General features: G+C 43.2%; 1 protein-coding gene across 1 annotated transcript; it reads left to right on the top strand.

Moving 5' to 3' along the window:
- Positions 1-2873: 2873 nt before the first annotated feature.
- On the top strand, positions 2874-18845 carry IGSF1 (immunoglobulin superfamily member 1). Its single transcript, XM_028522895.2, is given in 20 exon segments — positions 2874-2958; positions 5326-5462; positions 5612-5638; positions 6032-6313; positions 6659-6946; positions 8902-9186; positions 9403-9693; positions 10383-10649; positions 10981-11101; positions 12961-13031; positions 13128-13160; positions 13537-13827; positions 14105-14383; positions 15033-15320; positions 16103-16390; positions 16591-16878; positions 17069-17356; positions 17477-17755; positions 18139-18262; positions 18417-18845. Coding segments are annotated over 19 exon segments (3987 nt in total). The 5' UTR covers positions 2874-2958; positions 5326-5398; the 3' UTR covers positions 18550-18845.
- The last annotated feature ends 1603 nt before the right edge of the window (positions 18846-20448 follow it).

Below are 20448 nucleotides of genomic sequence, written 5' to 3'. Positions count from 1 at the left end.
GACAGACCTCCTATATGTGTGTATAAGATTTAGAGTTACAGAATCACAAGCCTGCTGGATTCCTGGTGGGGGGAGTCCAGCAGAGCCAACATAAAGAACTCCATCTCAGTTATGTAACAGCCCCAGACCCTGTTGGCCTCTACCACTAGCTGTGTAATATTGGGCCACTCAATTTTTCTGAGGAAATTGGCCAAAAGTTGTTTCTGCAGCTGCAGGGCAGACTACAAGGTTTAAGACCCACAGAGGCAGCCTAGAGACAGAGCTTCTAATATTTCAATTGCCATTCATGGTTTGAATGAGGGGTTTCTATGAAAATTGAATAATAAATCACTTCAAGATTCTGTAGTGACCCAATAAAAGCTGAGAGTGAGAGTAGTATTCTCACCTACATAGTCAAAAGATCTTTTCAAGGCTTCCATGGCCACTTAGTAGGGATTCTGGGATGTAGATTCAGGCTGCTGTTCCAAGAACAAAAGCCTCAGCCCAAGGACTTACAGAGAGCAACAAAACACTATCATTGCCTTATTTCTACAGTATCAACAATGCATTTGATTAGTGCTTTTTTATTTTTCTACTTTCCCATCTGTTTTTTAAATTTATTTATGTATTCATTCATTCATTCATCATTACAAACATCCAATGAAGAGCCAGCATCAGGTAGTGGTTAAGAACATGGGACTACATTTTGCAATATAGACAAGTATTGAAACATTATGTTGTACACCTGAAAAATTATGTAAAATATAACGTATGTCAATTATGCCTCAGTTTAAAAAAAGACTAAAAGGACTAAGAAGTTGTTTAGTTAGCATAAAAAGTATCAGAACTCTTTTCTATATAAGACCCTTTTTAGAAATAGACTAAATCAATAAAGTGGTTTAAATAAAACATACAAACATGGGACTGTGTATACAGACTGCATGAATGTGAATCCTAGCTCTGTGGATCCTAGCTCTGCCACTTGCTGTGTAGGCATTGGGCAATTTGACAAATGGCTTTATGTTTCAGTTTCTTCATCTGTAAAATGGGTCTGATAATGATAGCTATTCCATAGCATTGTTATGGGGACACACTGAGTTAGTATTTTCAGTGCCTGGTACTATCCTAGTGATTACTCTATAAATGTTTTGAAAATTAGCATGCATATCTCCATCCTATCACTACTGTGTTCAACTACCATGTTATTATGTTTGGCCAATTTTACCTCTTAAATGTTTTGGGAACTCTTGCCCCCACCTTGTCTGATTCTACTGCCCTAGTTTAGGCCCATAGCAACAACAAACTGCCTGCAATTCTCCATACTTTATTTGTTGGTTTTTCCTATTGCAATCCTCTGATTCTTATGGTACCCACTTCTCTGTCTATCTCCTACACCTCATTCTCTATTACTTTTTATCCTTAGACTACAAATGACTTAGGAGCAGAAACTGCCATTCTCTCTGCATTGTCAGCAAATAGAAAAATGTCTGTAACAAAGAAAATACTCCACATTTATGGAATTAATGGATGTTTGCTGTGTCCTAGACACTATATAGTAGTGTAAAGGGGAATTTTCATACAATCTTATCCAAAACTCTGTGGGATAGCAAAAACATTCATTCTCCCCATTTTACAATTTAGAAAACTGGGGCTTAAAGAGTCAAAATAATCCCCCCCAAAACACTGTTTTATATTAATATGGCTATTCTATTTCTTATACAATAATATGTAGTTTGTAATGGAATGTAGAAACAAAGGGTACCAGGAAGCCATAATTCATATCACCTGATGCATGAAGATATGACATTTAATTTGCCTTTAAAAGAGTTGTTACTTTATTTTTACATAGTTTGTACTTAAATTACAGTACTTTTCTCTAGATAATGTTTAATATGTATGAAACTAAAAATGCATTTAATGAAAAATTTTACTATTTCTCACAACAATCGATTGATCTCTGAGTCAATTGGATGCTATTCTTTGACCCCATCATATGTCAGGAGCTTTGCTTAGTATCTTATTCATACATTATAATTTTGAAAAATCTTTCATGGTCAACTAAATTTTTGAAAAGTTGTCTACATCACTGGTGGTAGTAGCAGTAACTACTAGTTATTGAACACCTAACATGTACCAAGCTTACTGTGCTATAAGTTTTACTTGCGCTATCCCATCAAAGACTTTTTTAATAGCTTTTGTTGTTTTCTTTATTTTACAGATGGGGGAATGAGGACTCAGAGAGTTTAACTCACTTGAGGTCTCTCAGCTATCGAATAATGGAACCTGCACTGAAATCCAAATGTGTGTGTCTCTAAAGCCTGTGCTTTTATCCCAAGCTAGAATCTGAAGGCTATCCAAGTTACTTAACCCTCTCTGGGCTTCAGTTTCCTCATCTGTAAAAGTGAGTAAAGTAACAGATCTTGCAGAGTTGCTGTAAGGATTAGAAATAGTAGGTGCTCAGGGCCCACAGGCACAGTACACATTTAAACCTTTAAATGGTGAAGGCAATGTTTATGCATTGTGGATCATTAAATGGGCAGAGGAAGATCTGAGATCCCATTAAAGGCATTGGGAAGCTGGAGAGAAAGGATTCACAGGTTTGTCAGTCTTGTGAGCTGGCCCTCTTCCCTCTAGAATAGTCACCCAATGAAACTCTGAGCCACTGGCAAAGTGCCAGGGGCCTGAATTTGGCTCCTCTGCGTGGAGTCAGGAGAGAGGCTGAGAGCTGGGAGGGGCATGCAGAGAAACCTCAGTGTCAGAGCACTGCAGGTGGCAGGCAGAGTTAGTGTAGGTGGGCTCTCCGAGCCTGGTGGAGGGAGGGGAGGAGGCTGGAGCTGCCCAGCGAGCAGGCGGGGTAAAGAGGGAGGCGGGGCGCGGAGCTTCAGAGGCTGTCCTTAGCTCTTCTCACGCCGGGCAGTTTGCTGCATCTGGAGGAGCTCACTGGAGAATCTCCAACACCGGAACGGACCTTCAACTACTGTAAGTACCTGCAAATGAACGCATAGTCCAGTGGCTGAAGATTAAATACTAGCCACCAAATCCTAAACAAAGTCCCAAAATAGTCTCCCGCTGTAATTAATTGCCATTAATCAAACTATTTCCCAGTCTGTCCCCCTACTCTCTTCATCCTTTCCTTTCTCCTTCCCTCCCTATCCCAGCCTTGCCTTGTTGAGAATCTCTGGGCACTGTAGATGTATTTCTTTTACCTTCTCAGTCTTCCCTCCAAACCCTCAATGGAGCATGTACCTTGCACCCTGCCAAGCCCAACCCTTTTGATTCCTGGAGCTCTCAAAGCTATGCACAGGGAGGAGCGGGCACAAGCCATAAGACATTTCTAGTATGTGGTATGTCATGCTCAAAAACACTGTGGAGGTGCTTAAGAGTGGGGAAAGTGCTTGGGGTGGAGTAGAAGAGGAAGATACAAAGGCTATACTGCTGAAGTTGAGGGGTGTATGGGTGTGAAAGGCCAAAATGGGCATGGCAACTTAACCTGAATCTTGCAGCTGCTGTTTCCTGGGTATAAGATTCATCAATTTGGCTGAATATCAATGATATAGTTTCCTTAGTGACTGGGGAGGAGTCAGCCACGCTGAGCATTCCAGGTTCCCTGATTCCATTCAAGTCCCCAGGAGGCAAATCCTTGCTTTAGGAGGCCAAGTGACAAGGATGAAATCTCATATGGCATTCAGGGGCAGAATACCAAGTTGAACCTTTCCCTTGGCAGTAGAACCTGGCTTCCCAAATAGATCCTGACCCAAAGCTCCCAGGGAAACAAAGCAACAGGGCAGCACCCAAGCCTGGGCCTGGGCGTGGCCTGGCCCTGGGCCTGGCCTGGCCCTGGGCCTGGCCCTGGGCCTGGCCCTGAACCTAACCCTGACCCTGACCCTGAAAGGAGTAGAGATAAGGGCCTGCAGGAGCTGAGATGGAAAGAGCATCTTTAGAATCCTACAACAGGTTGATGTGCCATTTGGAAAGAAGAAAAATAGCCTCCTTTTCTGAAATGTTTACTATATGCTTGGCACTGTACATATATTATCTCTCATTCAACACAACAACAATGTTTAGGTAGATATTCCCCCGCTTTACAGATAAGAAAAGTTCAGAGATGGTGATTTGAGCATTCTTCAATGCAAAGGAAGAACTGCAAAAGGAAACTGTACCTCTCTGGATCTCTGACTGTCCACTGCTTCCTACAGCCCAGATGCTTAAAAATGAAACCCTGTTTTCCTGTTATTCCATCTGCCCAGTGTTAGCACTAGAGCAAGTTAGAGGTTGTGATACTAGGATAAGTTTGGGAAGGAAAATAAGCCCCTTTCTGTTCTGGGAACTGTCTTCACCCTGCTTTACTGAGATAGGATTAAACAGCTGGGGTCAGCCAGGACCTCAGATTCTGAATAGAGGGTTAGTGGAAGATATTAGCCTGAGTTAGTGTGGTGGGAATACACTCCGCTTGGCAAAAGGATACTCTGTGTGGGTTCGGGGAGGCAGGAAAGTATAAAAGGTCTACCTTATGTACTTTCAGGGCATTGTGGGCAATAGTGGTTTTCAGAAAATGAGAACTCCCTGAACTCAGATCTTTGCCATATTCTCTGAAATTCAAATAATTCTTTTTTCTTAGAGGCAATGAACAAAAATACTCACAGATTGCAGGCAGCCAATAAATCATTAACACTTTATGTTAATAAGCTCAAGTAGCTTGATTCTCCAAACACATACTACAGACAGGGGTTTTGACCTTTTGGAATAAGAGATAAGAATGAGAATAATATTGGATCTGAAGTACTCCACATAAGGGAAGACCTGGATGGGATGTGATAGGAGGGGTATGGGAAGGTAAGAATAGGGGAAAGGACTGCCTCTGGGAGTTTAAATGCTGGTTTTACAGTATAGACATTGGAGTTAAACATGGATTTGAATTTAAGCTCTGACATTCAAAATTTTTTGACTTTGGGTAAAATATGAATCATCTCTAAACCTCAGTTTCCTTGTCAGCAAAGTGCAGATGGTAGGAATGCCTCCTTTGCTATACTGTTGGAGGACTCTCTACATCTCTCATTCCTTTCATTCTATGAGGCTCCTACAGACCCCTTTGAGATCCCAGGGAAAAGCAGACACTTCAACAAATTTGACATTGTAAATACCAGCAAAGAGCTTGGGTGAGTGGAGGGGGAAGTGGGGAAGTGAGACAAGGAGAGGAAATAACAGGTGACCTTGTAATACCTTGTAATACCTTGCATAGTTGTTTGGGAGTAGAAGGTAGTGGAGTTGTCAACTGCAGTTTGGTGATCCAAAATACACTTTAAGGAGCATAACAAGTTTTTTGAGTAAAAACACTTCTGCTTTTAGATCTCACCCCCTGCTGAAGGGTAAAGCCCTTTAAGTCTTGAAGTGCATATTGAGCAACAGAGGCCCCAACACCATGCACAGACCAGGGGAGGAGGTCACCATGCTGTGGACATTCACCCTCTTGCTCTTTTGCATTCGTGAGTATAAGGAATGGGTGAGGGGTAAGTGACCCTGTCATAAATACCTCTATGAGTGGGCACATTAGGGAGGGAGAGAAGAGTATTGATGTTTGTGAGTGGGTGGGGGCAATGAGGAGGTTTTCCCTTACCATAATCTCTCTTTTTAGGGCTGAGTCTGGGTATGACATCAATAGGTAAGTGAGTCCAATTACCTCAGGTAACTTCCTTCCTGAAGGTTCTAAGACATTGGCCTGCCTCCATGGCCCTGGACCAAACTACCTTGAGATCCCAAAGAAAACTCACAGATTGAGCCAGTTAGGAATAAAAGTCCCTCACTTGATGACTTGGTTTCCCACAGAATAGTAAAGATATTTATCTTAGATGAAAAGGAGGTCGGGCCTTGCACTTTATTCCCCAACTTATTTGGATTTCTTAAACAAATATTCTGGGGTCCCTCTCCCACCTTCCACACGTTCCCAAGGGAAGACAAATGGAAGACTCTGGATCAGGACTAGTTTAAGGGACATAGGGGGCACATTATGGGAGGGTTGTACTGCTCACATCTTTGTGATCTTTGGGAATGACAGTGATAAAATCTCAACCGGAGCTGTGGATAGAGACCAACTACCCCCAGGCCCCATGGGAGAACATCACACTTTGGTGCAAAAGCCCTTCTCGGATTTCAAGCAAGTTCCTGCTGCTGAAGGATAAGACACAGATGACCTGGATCTGCCCTTCCTACAAGACCTTTCAAGTTTCATTCCTCATAGGTGCCCTTACTAAGTCCAATACAGGTTTTTACAGATGCTGCTACTTGAAGGAGACAGGCTGGTCAGAGCCCAGTAAAGTTTTAGAGTTGGAGGCACCAGGTAAGAAAACAGAAATGGGTAATCAAGAAGAAACTCCAGCTTCTAAGATTCAAACTTGCCTTCCTAATGCAGGGTTTGTTTAATTCATTTATTCATTTACCTCAAACACATACATACATATGTTCAAGCATTCTATAGTTAGTAAATAAGTACTTTCTCTTCGTAGGCAGTGTAGAGTTAGGATGCAAACTCTGGAACAGATTTAGAGGGCAGACTCTTAACTTAGGGGAGACCCAAGATGGAGACAGGAGTGGCACATAAGGATCATACAAGAAGGCTCATTTAAATAGAGCTCTCTCCCGAGCTCCCTGTTTTACCTGAATTCCAGTTGTTCTCTCCTTCCAGGTCAGCTGCCCAAGCCCATCTTCTGGATCCAGTCTGAGACCTCTCCTCTTCCTGGGCATAATATTAACATATTTTGTCATAGCTGGCTACAGGATTTGGTATTCATGCTTTTCAAAGAAGGATATGCAGAGCCTGTGGATTACCAAATCTCAACTGGAACAGTGGCCATCTTCTCCATTGCCAGCATGGCACCTGAAAGAGAAATGGTTTACATTTGCCGCACTCACATCCAGATACTCCCCAGCTTGTGGTCAGAGCCCAGCAACCCCCTCAAGCTGATTGTGGCAGGTGGGTGTAGCTATGGTTGCTGGGGTCTGATGATTGTTGTCCCCGGGATCATGGCTGGATGAGATAAAGTTTCTGATTTTACTTTTCTCCATCAGCTCCTAGTCCCTGCAAGGCCCATTAGCCAGAGTCATTTGACATTTTACTGAGATGCAAATCAGAATCACCCATACTACCAGGCAGGTGTGTGGGAGCCAATCACTTGGCTAGTGAATGAGCCCAGCTAGATGTCCAGCAGCTTCAGTTCATCACATCTTTGTTGTTTTCTACTTGTTGAATATCATGCATTCATTCATTCATTAGACTGTATTTATTGAGCACTTAATATGTGCCAGGCACAGGCACTGCCACTGCAACCTTTTAAACTGATATTTAAAAATGTAAATGTATTTTATTCTATTTGTGATTATTAATTTTTAGTGTGGAAAATATAATAAATTGCTAGTGCTGGTGATAAAAATGAGCAAACATGACCAAAAAGTAATTGTGTACATTTTAGAAATTACTGTATAAATTGCTTTAGTCATGTATATACAGATCCAGTACAGCAGTAACAAGCTTTAAACACAGAAGAAGGCTCCCCAAAACGTCCAAATGCCAGTTGCACACCCTAGTCCCAAACCCCCACACCATGGCCTGGATGCTTATTAGAGAGAATTGGCCACATTTTCTTTAGTTTATCCATCAAGCTACTAAGGTTGGGGGAAGCTGTGGTACTATAGAAAGTACCTGGACTTAGAAGCAGTAATCCTAGTTTTTAGTTTCACCTCTGACACTGTCTCTTTGTGGATCAATCTTGAGCAAGTGACTTCACCTCTCTGTGCTTTGGTTTCCCCTACTCAACATGGGATAACAACGTCTATCCAATCTACTCTATGATGCTTCTCTGTGCCTCACTCTCCTGATCTGCAAAATTGGTATAACAATAATGCCTACCTCACAGGGTTGTTGTGAGGATATGCCTAAATATAATACATGTACAGTGCCTGGCATCTAAGTTCTCAATAAACGGTAGATATTAATTTTATTAGTATAGCTTTTATTGAGGATAAAAAAACAAATGTCGGTTTGACCTGTGTGTGTGTGTGTGTGTGTGTGTGTGTGTGTATATATATATATATATATATATATATATATATATATATATATTTGTTTGTTGCATGCATTTCCTTTCAACATAGGTTCCACTATCACACACTTCTGCAGTTACCTGTTCACTAGTATCCCCTTTAGGCCATGAGCTTTTTGCTGACAGGAACTGTGTTCTTTACTTGCATATCCCTAGACCAACATGATTCCTGATACATCCTAAATACTCAGTGAGCATATGATGGAGCTCATGTTTCCAGTAATGGATGGGTTGGTTTACCTGAGATTTGGGTGGGTAAGAAGGAGTGGTATGTGAAGAAAGTTTGCCCTCTATTTTGTAGTATAATCTCTTTGGAGGAACAATACCTGAAAATGAGAGTGTGTCCCAATTAACAGAGATTTCTTTGGTTTGCAGGCTTACAGCCTAACTCCTCCTTATTGGCTTCTTTCAATCTGCTATTGGGAAGTAGGATCTTACCTGTGTTCAAAATCTATCCTTAATACTGCACTTGCATTCATGCTCTACAAAGATGGAGTAAAAGTCATTTTTCAGAAGTCTGGTTTCCCAGTGGTTGGAAAAATTACATTTGTCATTCTAGGGACCTAAAAATACAGGGAATTACAGATGTAGATATTCTACTGAGACACACCATGAAACATAGTCAACATTCAATTGAGCTGATAGAGTCTGGTGAGAGGCCAAGGGCATAAGTTAACATTCTTGATTGCATCTTAGAAGAGGCAAAGATTCAAGGAAGGTGAGGGCATGCACCCCTTTAAATTCCTGTTTAAAGAAACTAGAAAAGCAAAACAGAAAATAATAGGGAAGAATCATCCTACCTCTAACTCAGGGTTTCTTACCTTTCTAGGACTATATCCCAAACCAACTCTGACAGCTTATCCTGGGCCCATCATGACACCTGGAGAAAGCCTGAATCTCAGGTGTCAAGGGCCAATCTATGGAATGACTTTTGCTCTAATAAAGCTTGAAGACTTGGAGAAGTCCTTTTACCACAAGAGGCCACTAAAAAATGAGGCACATTTCTTCTTCCAGGCTTTGAAAATCCATGATGCTGGACATTACCTCTGTTTTTACTATGATGGGTCATACAGAGGTTCAGTCCTCAGTGATACCCTGAAAATCTGGGTAACCGGTAAGAGAGGGGGTGCCATGGGACCTATATTAAGAGCTAAGGAAACACACCTCCTTCTAGGCCCCCTGAAGAACCTAATCATGCAGCCAGGACTAACATTAGGGGAGGAGGTGGGATTTTCCAAGGGTGGAGTAGAGAAAGAGGAGGAAAAGAACCTCAAGTAGTAGTAGGAGGAAGTCAGACTATTAGTCCTTTATATTTTGGGTCTCATCCTAGACACTATCTCCAAGATCTGGCTACTTGTTCAGCCCAATCCTGTGGTCCAAATGGGTCAGAACATGAGCCTGTGTTGTCAAGGGCCAGTGGATGGAATGGGACTTACACTCTATAAGAAAGAAGACAAATCGCTTCAACTCATGGATGTCACCAACATTGATGATGTTGAGTCATTCTTCTTCAACAATGTGACCTCCAGTGATATTGGCATCTATACCTGCCACTATCTCCTCTCCTGGAAGACCTCCATCAGGATGATATCACACAATACCATGGAGCTTATGGTTGTAGGCAAGTGCTAACAACTATTGTTTGTTTTTATCATCATTACAGTGTTCTAAAAAGTGTTAGTGACCCTGTATCCTCTTGAAGTTATGAGCTAAGAAAAAGCACACTAAGAGGTTGGTATAAAATTTTATTCAAAAACTTTAGGTACCCTTTCTTACAGGATTGTCACTCAAGCCCTACCTCTTAGCAAGACCTAGCCCTATATTTTTAAAAATTTTATTTATTTAAGGTTAGAGAGAGGGAAAGAGATGGAGAAAGAAAGGGAAAGAAACTGATGTGTGAGAGATACATTGATTGGTTGCCTCTTACATGCCCCCACCTGGGGACCCAGCTCATTATGCAGGCATGTGCCCTGCCTGGGAATCAAGCCAGAGACCTTTCAGTTTGCAAGCCATCACTCAGTCCACTGAGCCATACCAGGCAGGGCAAGACCTAATCCCATTTTAACCACTGGAAGAGTTATTTTCTTTCATGCCAGGGGAAACTTATAGGTATGAGATCCCAGTTGAAGGTAGTAGTGGGCACCAAGGAGTTGGTCAAAGGGTTCTGATACAAAGTCAAATTTTGAAGCTACTGATCTGGTGAAAGTAGAAAGGAAGATAAGACTAAATAGAGAGATAACAAAACATTTGTGAGGAAAGAGGTACTGAGTTTGAGGTCACCTCTAACTCTGATCACTGGACTAATTGTAGATAAGACCCCCAAACCCTCCCCATCAGCCTGACCCAGCAGGCTGGACCATGCCTTCACCCTTCAGTGCTGAGTACATCTGGTACTTGAATTTTCTCTAGAATGAGAAGAAAGAGCAACATTCCAAAAATTCTCAGTAGATGGAGACTTCATCATCAGTATTGTTGAAGGGAAAGTCGCAGGGACCTACAGTTGCATGTATCACATAGAAGCACACCTTAATGTCCAGTCACATCACAGTGAGCCCCTGAAGCTATTGGGGCCAGCAGGTGAGAGGACAACTTTGCATAGGGGTGTCCCTTCACAGCTTTGGCCATGATACCCTGGGATCCCGGAGCAGTGAGCAAAAAGTATGGAAAGGGGAGTCAGGGGCTTGTAGGTCAGAACCCTTGGGTTTGAGTATCCTTCCCCTAGGGTGGTCTCATAAGCACTCAAAAGTAGTGAGCTGGATATTTTCAAGGCCCCCATGCTTCATGAAAAAGAAGACCACTTCTGTCTCATCTTCCCTTCACCATCAGTAACCAGCTCTCTCTTCCCACATGAATGTGCTCACCTGCCTCTATCCCCATCAAGGGCCCTGCTTCTGTTCTCTGGTCATAGGTTTGCTTACCTGGAATTATATTCTGAATGAAATTATCAGGTTTTCCCTGATCATGCATCTTCTTGCCTTGCTGTTGGTAGTGCTGTGGATAAGGTGGAAGTATTGGAGACTAAGAAACAGGTAACTATCTTGTCCCAGTCCTCTGTTCTTCGATCTAGCTGAATCCAGGCTCTCCAGGGACTTGGGAATAAGTCATGCTCAAACAAAGATAAGCCACAGGGGCACACCCTTTGTATCCCCTGCCCTCTTGGCTTAAGACACAAGAATTTATCTTCCTAACTGTTTCTCTTTCACCTCACAGAGGGGTCAGCACCCAATCCAAAGGGTGAAGAAATGCATAATTTTCAGAGGCTGGAGAAGTTATCAGAACCTCATTCACTGATCTCCCCAGAAAAGTGCCCATACAATCCTGCCTCTCAGAGATTATTTATGTCCCCCATATTAATTTGGTCAAAATTTTTCCTTTTTCAAGAAGCCATGCTTTCCTGTCTCCCAGGATGTTATCAAACTCCTATCCCAACTTTCCATCCTTAACTTCTAGCTCTCAAGGGATAGTCTTCTGGTTTATCCCAGTTACCATATAAACCAGTCTCTCTGCCACTCTAGCCTCCAACTACCTGTGCAGAGCATTCTGGGAATATAATCTTAACTTTGATAAGCATCTGATGAGGGAATGGATTGGAGGCAAGAAATGAGACTGCTTCCTGTGACCCAGAAAATGGCAAGCCAAACGGTTCCCCTGCCATTTTGTTTGATCTTTGATGTCATTTCTGTCTACCCCATCCACATAACCTGTGCTCAGTCTGTTCTGTTTAAAAATAAAAAAAGAAATGACAGCTCCTAGACTGATGGGAACCTCAGCTCCTGAATACCTTGCTTACTTCCTCCTATCCTCTATTCCTGGCTGTACCCCCCCCACCATGATCATAAACCTTTGTGTGTTTGGGAGTATTCAATACACAATGGATTATAATTATGTGTGTGTCTGTGTTTTCCACTGGGATCTGATGGACAAAGTGCTTCAGTAACAAGAAGGGAGCCACCTACACCTTCTGCAAAAACCACCACCGTTGAGTTTTCAAAGTTTTGGTGGAGGATGAGTTCTAGTTCTCCTCAGAATCTATCTTGTGTTCCATATACATTGGGGTAATCTCCAAGCCAGGGGTTAGGAAACATGTATCTTCAAGTGTCCCACTTCAACCCATGACCACTGTATCAAAGAATGAGTTTAAAAAACAGATTTCAGAAAAAGCAGCTTGATAAGCAGGGTTTTATTACTAGGATGGGGGGTTAGTGTTTTCTAAATAAAAATTTTCAAATGGATTCTGGCTTAATATCTGATTTTACGGGACCCAGAACCCAAACCTGCTGCATATTTCTAGTCATACTCTGGGGGTTGGGGGTGGGTAGAGAGGTCCTGCTCCCTGACAGGCTTAGCTAAACACTGACAATCTTCTGATAATTCATTGTGGCTGCCTAGGCAACCCTTCCATAACAAAGGCAGGTGAAGCAGGTTGGTCTGAGGACCAATACTGCCATAATAAAAATTGCTTCCAAACTTAAACTTGATAATGGTGAAACACTCACTATTTCTCCCTCCACCCTCACACCCACTACCCAGAGCTGCAGATCACACTGAGCTCCAGGGGTTCTAAGAGCTAGAGTTACAAAAGCATTTTCACATCTGACATCTCAATTCCAGCAACAGCCTAATCAGGGGCCATGGGGAGCTGACATCTGATATAGGCTGGGGAGGGTGAGGGGGGCCATGTGGGTCATGAAAGAGCAAGAGGTTTGTAGGTGGTGAGGCCCTCAAAAAGAAAAGCCATCGATGTCAGAAAAGATTATTTCCTATTAGCCTGGCCATATCAAGTGCTTATTGGGTGGTGAGTAAGCCAATGACATAAATTGCCGCCCCCTTCTCTCCGCCCTCCCCCTAATCTCAGCAACTCCTCTCATCTCTTTTCTGGTCTCACTAGAGAAGCCTGGTTGCTGGGAACAGCTCAAGGGGTCACCATGCTGTTCATAATCACGGCTCTCCTCTGCTGTGGTGAGTACAAGGGGGTGGGGTAAGGGGTCTGGGCAGAGGCTGGGGTGAAGTCCCATTGGGGAGGAGGCAGAGTTCTGGCAGCAATTTCTTTTGCAGGACTGTGCAAAGGGGTATTGACAGAAGAGACTGGTGAGTTTTTTTTTTCTGCTCCAGACTGGGACATTCCTCCCTAGAGATCCGAAATAACTACATAGTGTCAGTGTCAGCAGCCAGGGAGTGACTGATTGGAAGAGAGGGACAGCCAGAAAGGAGCTCTGGCTAAGTTGCTGACAAAATTCAGCCTCCAACTCTGCTTTTGTGCCTGCAAAACTTCCCTCAAGCTTCTGAACTTTTCTAAGTCTCACCTGAAACATCAGCTTTCCCTTTCTCTTGCACCTGTGGAAGGAAGGAAAGAGTTTGGATTTGGGTTGAAAGGGAAGGTGGGCAGTGTGATCTGGGTAGGGGTTCAAGGATAAGGAACTGGGAGGAGAAGGGAAGATGGCTTCACTAACTTTGCTGTTTCTAGAAATAATCATGCCAACCCCTAAGCCTGAGCTATGGGCAGAGACCAATTTCCCTCTGGCCCCGTGGAAGAACTTAACCCTATGGTGCAGAAGCCCTTCCGGATCAACTAAGGAGTTTGTGCTGCTGAAGGATGGGACTGGGTGGATTGCAACTCGCCCAGCCTCAGAGCAGGTCCGGGCTGCTTTCCCCCTTGGCGCCCTGACCCAGAGCCACACCGGGAGTTACCACTGCCATTCATGGGAGGAGATGGCTGTGTCGGAGCCCAGTGAGGCACTTGAGCTGGTGGGGACAGGTAAGAAATGTCACAGGGGTTTTCCGGAGTAATCCCCAGAGCCCCTGAGACTCCAGCACTGTTACTGGATGTGGGGGAATGAATAAAGGGTCATACCCAAGAGGTTTGTGCTGCGTGTAGGAGAGGAGGGACACTGAAATGGTAGTGGGGGGTGGGTAAAAGAGTGAGAGGAAACTCAGGAGGAGCTGAAGACCAGTCCAAGATGGATTTCTTTTTGGCTGACTAAGTGACTCCAAGCGTCCCATTTGGGCACCTTCAAACCCATTTTGTTTTCTAGACATTCTCCCCAAACCTGTCATTTCTGCTTCCCCACCAATCCGGGGCCAGGAACTGCAAATTCGGTGCAAAGGATGGCTGGCAGGAATGGGGTTTGCTCTATATAAGGAGGGATTGCAGGAACCTGTCCAGCAACTTGGTGCCTTTGGGAGAGAAGCCTTCTTTACAATCCAAAGAATGGAGGATAAAGACGAAGGCAATTATAGTTGCCGCACTCACACTGAAATGCACCCCTTCAAGTGGTCTGAGCCCAGTGAGCCCCTGGAGCTTATTATAAAAGGTAGATCTGAAAAGGGTGTGTGAGGGAGGAGCGGGGAGGCAAAATTCTAGGTCAGACACTCCTTTCCCCACAGCAAACTTTGTTGCTGGTCCTAGGAGCCTGTGTCCAATCTTAGAGCCAAGCAGGCGTGGCGCTGGGAGTGCCAGGGCCTCTGGCTGCACGATATTAATAGCAGTAATCGTTATTAATAGCTGGGGTTGGAGGGTGCTTTAATTTTTCTAATTATTTTTATATTAATTATTTTATTTTGCTATAAAATAAATATTCAAAGGATATTTGGACACGAAAGGGAAATAATACATTGTAGAACATGTACTATTTCCCCTTCTTGTCCAAATGGGTGAACTGAGGCTCAGGGAACCAGCAGAGCCCCAATGACAATTCACTTTTTTAGGTAGCCTCCATTGTCTTCTCTGATAACAGTGATTCAGCTGTAGGAGTTGAGGGGTGAGGGTGAGGGGTCCCTGTTACAAAGCCATCCACAAAATGGATTTGCCTGCATTATTTAAATGCACCTACTTTTGAATGAAATACTATAAAGAACAAAGTGGCTTCCTAGAACCAATGTTACCTATATTAGCTATCTTTCTTTCTTTCTTTTTTTCCTTAAGTTGGTTTTGTTGTGTTGTGTTGTGTTTTTTGCTTCTAGACATGTACCCGAAACCCTTCTTCAACACATGGGCGAGCCCAGTGGTCACTCCTGGTGCCCGAGTGACTTTCAATTGCTCTACCCCCCACCAGCACATGAGCTTTATTCTTTACAAAGACGGAAGTGAAATAGCGTCCAGTGACAGGTCTTGGTCAAGCCCAGGAGCCAGTGCAGCTCAGTTTCTAATCATTTCGGTGGGCATTGGTGATGGAGGGAATTACAGCTGCCGCTATTATGATTTTGCTATCTGGTCTGAGCCCAGTGAATCTGTGGAGCTCGTGGTGACAGGTCAGGAGTGGGGAAATGAAGATGGAGGGGTACTGAACCTGGGACAGTGGGTGGATGGCCTGTCAGCAAGAGAGAAAGAAGTGTGCCTTCTAAAAATTACCAAGAAAGTGCTTAGGACAGTGACTCGCACGTGGTAAACAGTCTGTGTAAGGCAGTCGCTGATATTATTATTAACATATGAATAAGAGACAAAGGAGAGGGAGGAGGCAAGTAATTAATTTCGGGGGAGAGAAATGTTGCAAATAAGGGTGTCCAATCCCTAGAGCCAAGTTCATGTTGCCTTATTTCTGAAATCATTTTGTTGCTCGGCCTTGAGCTTTAGCATCAATGTCCACTTTTTCTTTAGCTGGTCTGTCAGAGATTGGTGGGCTGGATGGCCTTCAGAGAAAGGACAAAGACCTTGGAATATCAGTTGCATATGATGCAGCCATTAGAAATGATAGTTTTCAAAGGCTGTGTAACATCATGTTTACAATATAAAGTTAAGTGAAAGATATTAAACTGCACAAAAGAGAGGGAGGACAGTAAGATCCAAATTATGCAAATAGTTATAGCTACAATGACATAGGTATGTATAGAAAAATATTAATGGAATGGAAATATAGAAACATGTATAAAGAATGTTTGTCATTGAATGACAGAATGATATTTTCTTCATTGTTTTTTTCTGTATTTTCTAAATTTCTACAATAAACACATCATTTCTTATAATAACAGTAAAAAAGCAACTTACAGAATGTAGGGGGCAGATTTCTCTCATGTTGTGGTCTCTTTAATTTCAGAATTCTACCCTGAACCCACTCTCCTGGCACAGCCAGGTCCTGTGGTGCTTCCTGGGAAAAATGTGATCCTACACTGCAAAGGGGCTTTCCAGGGCATGAGGTTTGCCCTCCTGCATGAGGGAACCCAGGTTCCTATACAGTTCCAGAGTACCTCAGGGAATTCAACTGACTTCCTCCTCCACACTGTTGGAGCAGAAGACTCTGGGAACTACACCTGCGTCTATTATGAGACGACCATGTCAAACAGGGGATCACATCTCAGCAAACCCATTATGATCTGGGTGACTGGTAAGGACAAACAAAGCATGGGACAGCTTTGGGACAGAGAAAATGTCTGTAGGAGATTGAGAGGGTAATCCTTCTTGCAAGGCTAGACTAGGCCATGGAGTAGGGGCGGAAATTGTGGCCAGAAGGAAAAAGATAAAGTGTTAATTCAGCAAGCGGTAAGTTTCCATACTCACCACCTGGTGTCTTTGGTCTCTCCCTAGACACATTTCCTAAGCCATGGTTGTTTGCCAAGCCCAGTTCTGTTGTTCACATGGGGCAGAATGTTACTCTCTGGTGCCAAGGGCCAGTCCATGGAGTAGGGTACATTCTGCACAAAGAAAAAGAAGCCACTTCAGTGCAGCTCTGGGGATCCACCAGTATTGATGGGGCATTCCCCATCACCAATATATCTGGTGCTAGCATAGGGCGTTACACCTGCTGCTACCACCCTGACTGGGCCAGCCCTATCAAGATACAGCCTAGCAACACCCTGGAACTCATAGTCACAGGTAAGGGGAAGATGCTCTGCAGTGGGCATGGGGGTACTAAAAGGAGGGAATAAACTGGTAGATGGTTCAGATGGTTTTCAAAGAGTTCAAGAAGAGTCAAGGAATACTCTTTCCTCTTTAATGAAGCAAGTCTCCAAGGGTAATGGACTGGCAAGTAACTTCTTTCTGACCAGGGGTTATATTTTTCTAGGTTTGCTCCCCAAACCCAGCCTATTAGCCCAGCCTGGTCTCATGGTGGCCCCTGGGGAAAATATGACTCTTCAATGTCAAGGGGAATTGCCAGACTCAACATTTGTCCTGTTGAAAGAGGGTTCTCAAGAGCCTTTAGAGCAACAGAGACCAAGTGGCTACAGGGCTGACTTCTGGATGCCAGCAGTGAGAGGTGAAGATTCTGGGATCTATAGTTGTGTTTATTATTTGGACTCTGCTCCCCTTGCAGCTTCCAATCACAGTGACTCCCTGGACATCTGGGTGACTGGTAAGGTCCTGTAGACTTCAGTAACAGTCTAGATTTTATAGTGTTTTTAATAGTTAGGCCTAAGTGGGTAAAGGGCTGGGTTAAGGGCTACTTCTAATTCTGTGCTCTGATTGATTGCAGATAAACCTCCTAAACCCTCCCTGTCAGCCTGGCCCAGCACAGTGTTCAAGCTCGGGAAGGAAATCACCCTTCAGTGCCGAGTACCAATGCCAGGTGTTGAATTTGTCCTGGAACACGACAGAGAGGAAGCACCTCAGCAATTCTCAGGGGATGGAGACTTTGTCATTAACAATATAGAAGGAAAAGGCATTGGAAACTACAGTTGCAGCTACCGCCTCCAGGCCCACCCTAATATCTGGTCAGAGCCTAGTGACCCTCTGGAGCTGGTGGGTGCAGCAGGTAAGTGGATAACCCCTCCATAGTTCTGGCATAGCACACTTGGGATCCCAGAGACAGTCCCCATGGAAACAGCCAAAATATGGAGGGAGGAGGGTTTAGAGTCAGAGACAAGTGTGGTTATATTTTTCCAAGGATGGTGAGGAGGTGGACTTCAGATTTGCTCAAAGATAGTGAGCCACATATTTTCAAAGCCTCTTCAATCCCCCCAAAACGAGGGCCACTTCTGCCTCAGCATAAGCACTGTTTCTGATCACCCCTTCTTCAGTCTCAATATATGGCTCTCCAGAAAAGCTTAGAGGAGGCCACATGAGGAAGCAACAAAAGATCAAGTGGAAGATATGCTAACCTCCATGGCCTTGGTTTCTCCTTTTTTATCATCACAGGGCTTGCTGCTCAGGAGTGCACTGTGGGGAACATTGTCCGAAGTAGCCTGATTGTAGTGGTGGTTGTAGCTTTGGGGGTGGTGCTAGCCATAGAGTGGAGGAAGTGGCCTCGACTTCGAACCAGGTAAATGCCTCATGTCAGCCTCCTTCTGTGATCCCAAGGCTACTGGAAACACAATGCTTTGAATGTGTCTCTAGCATCTGAGCTCCATAATGCAACCTTTCTTCAGTTTGATAGTTCTAGGTATTCCCTTAGTCATTTCTTTTTCTCTACACAGAGACTCAGAGACAGATGGACGGGACCAAACCATAGCCCTTGAAGAATGTAACCAAGAAGAACTGGGCACCAGCTCCAACTCTCCCTCTTCAATCTCTCAGGGAACCTTAGTGGACCTGCCAGTCCCAATATAATAATCTCTTCCTTTACAAGAGCTTTCTCCTCCTCTCTCTTTTATCCTCAGACACCTGGAGATCTGACTGTTTACCCTGGGAGTCAGCCCATCATCTATTCCTTAGTCACTAATCACTTGAGCTGGGTCAAGGGGGTTCTGGGAGTTGAGAGCTCTACTATGAAATGTAGATATATGGTGAGATATTTCCTGAAATGAGATTTCCCATCCCTATAACTCTTCATTGTACTGATTTACTGATGCATGTAATTCTATTAAAAAGTATTATTCTGAATAAAGAGAGTATTCACTATTTAACTGCAGAAACCATGGCGGCGATTTTTCATTGGTCTGTTTTTCACTTACAAGTAAACAGAAATGGTGTATTGGAACTGACCTCCATGGAAGAATAAGAGAGCATGGGACTGCTAGTACAGAGAAAGGAGTTCAAGGATGGAGTCAGGGGAGTAGGGAAATCTCCAAAATAGTACTTACCAATTTCATTTTAGATATGATCCCTGAAGAGAATGTGTTATTTTTCTTCCATTTTATTATTGAATGAATGAATTGTAAATGTTCTTTCCAAGTTGAGCCAGAGGAGGAAAAACACTGAAGTTAAATCCTTTTCACTGTGTTACTTCTAGGTCTACAGTACACAAATATCAGGATTAGCCCTCTGCAGAACTTTGAAATTGGCAAAGTGTACTCTGTTACCCTTACCTCATAATCACAAGGTGTACATTAATTCACTCTTAAGTGTGCACAATTGATAAATCTCAATTCTTGTCCCTCTCTAAAAAGAGCCTTGTTTTCCCAAAGGAATGGGCCTCTGGTGGTGAGATTTCAGTGGGTAAATAAGCAGCTGAGGTGGTTGGTTTGGAGCAAGGGATCAACCAGTGTCCCCTCCCAGGACTTCAAATGGAGGCCAGTTCACATTCTAAGCCTCTGGTCTTCCTCCCTGGATCAGTATGTCACTTGCCCCATGGTTGAGAATTCAGTATACACTAAGGGGTTAGATTGGGAAAGGGAACTTACCTAGTTCTTTGAACCTGCTCGAAACCTCAGACGAATTAAACTGAGTCCTAGAAGAGGTCATGACCTCTTCAAATCTGATCCTAAAATTCCTTACCCCCCAATACTGTTTAATGAATGCTAAGCTAACACTGTTCAATAGAGCAATGTATACAGTGAGTTATTTATCCCTGGTTACAATAAATTTTAGGAAGCAACTCCTATATTCTTGCATCACAAAGCTTATTTACCCAGCAACTTAATGGGGAGAAATGCATTTTATTTTCCTTAGTCCTTACAGAATGTAATACTCTGAGTACTGCAAACTAATTTATATTAAGTTCTATATATAGAGGTACAAAGTCTCACTCTGATTTCCACTTGATATGATTCTATTAGGTTTTTAAACTAATTTCTTATAGTGTTTCTAAAAACTGAATTTCAAAAGTGCATTTGTATTTGAACTTAGCAAAACCTGACTGCTGCTTTCTGTTGAAATCACTCTCTGCCTTGAAACTTTCCATCCCTAACCCTCAATCAAATTATACACTTAAAACACTGGAGGGAGGCATATACTTGATCCTTGGTTTTAGTACAAAAGTCCTTTGGTCAGACTTGATTTTGCTTTCCAATCATTGGGTATTCTAAAGTATATTGTTAAGGCTAGTGGCAGGGCTGTACAAGTTAGCAAGTGATCACTTGATTGCTTTAACTCTTCATCAATTCATCAAAGAAAAGAGAAAGGGGAAGAAAAGAGCAGATGGCCAAGGACTGAAATTTAGAGAAACCTCTGAATTAGAAAACCAAGGAGAATATGAGGCAAAAATTACAGAAAAAGACTCTCATCAAATTCAGACATTGACTCTGGGGTCTCCTTTGTCAAAAATATTCAAACAGAGATACACACACA

The sequence above is a fragment of the Phyllostomus discolor genome, chromosome X (genome assembly GCF_004126475.2).
Source record: "Phyllostomus discolor isolate MPI-MPIP mPhyDis1 chromosome X, mPhyDis1.pri.v3, whole genome shotgun sequence".
In the NCBI taxonomy this organism is placed as follows: Eukaryota; Metazoa; Chordata; class Mammalia; order Chiroptera; family Phyllostomidae; genus Phyllostomus; species Phyllostomus discolor.
The sequence above is the reverse complement of the archived record's forward strand: the minus strand, read 5'-3'. Positions and strand labels throughout refer to the sequence as shown.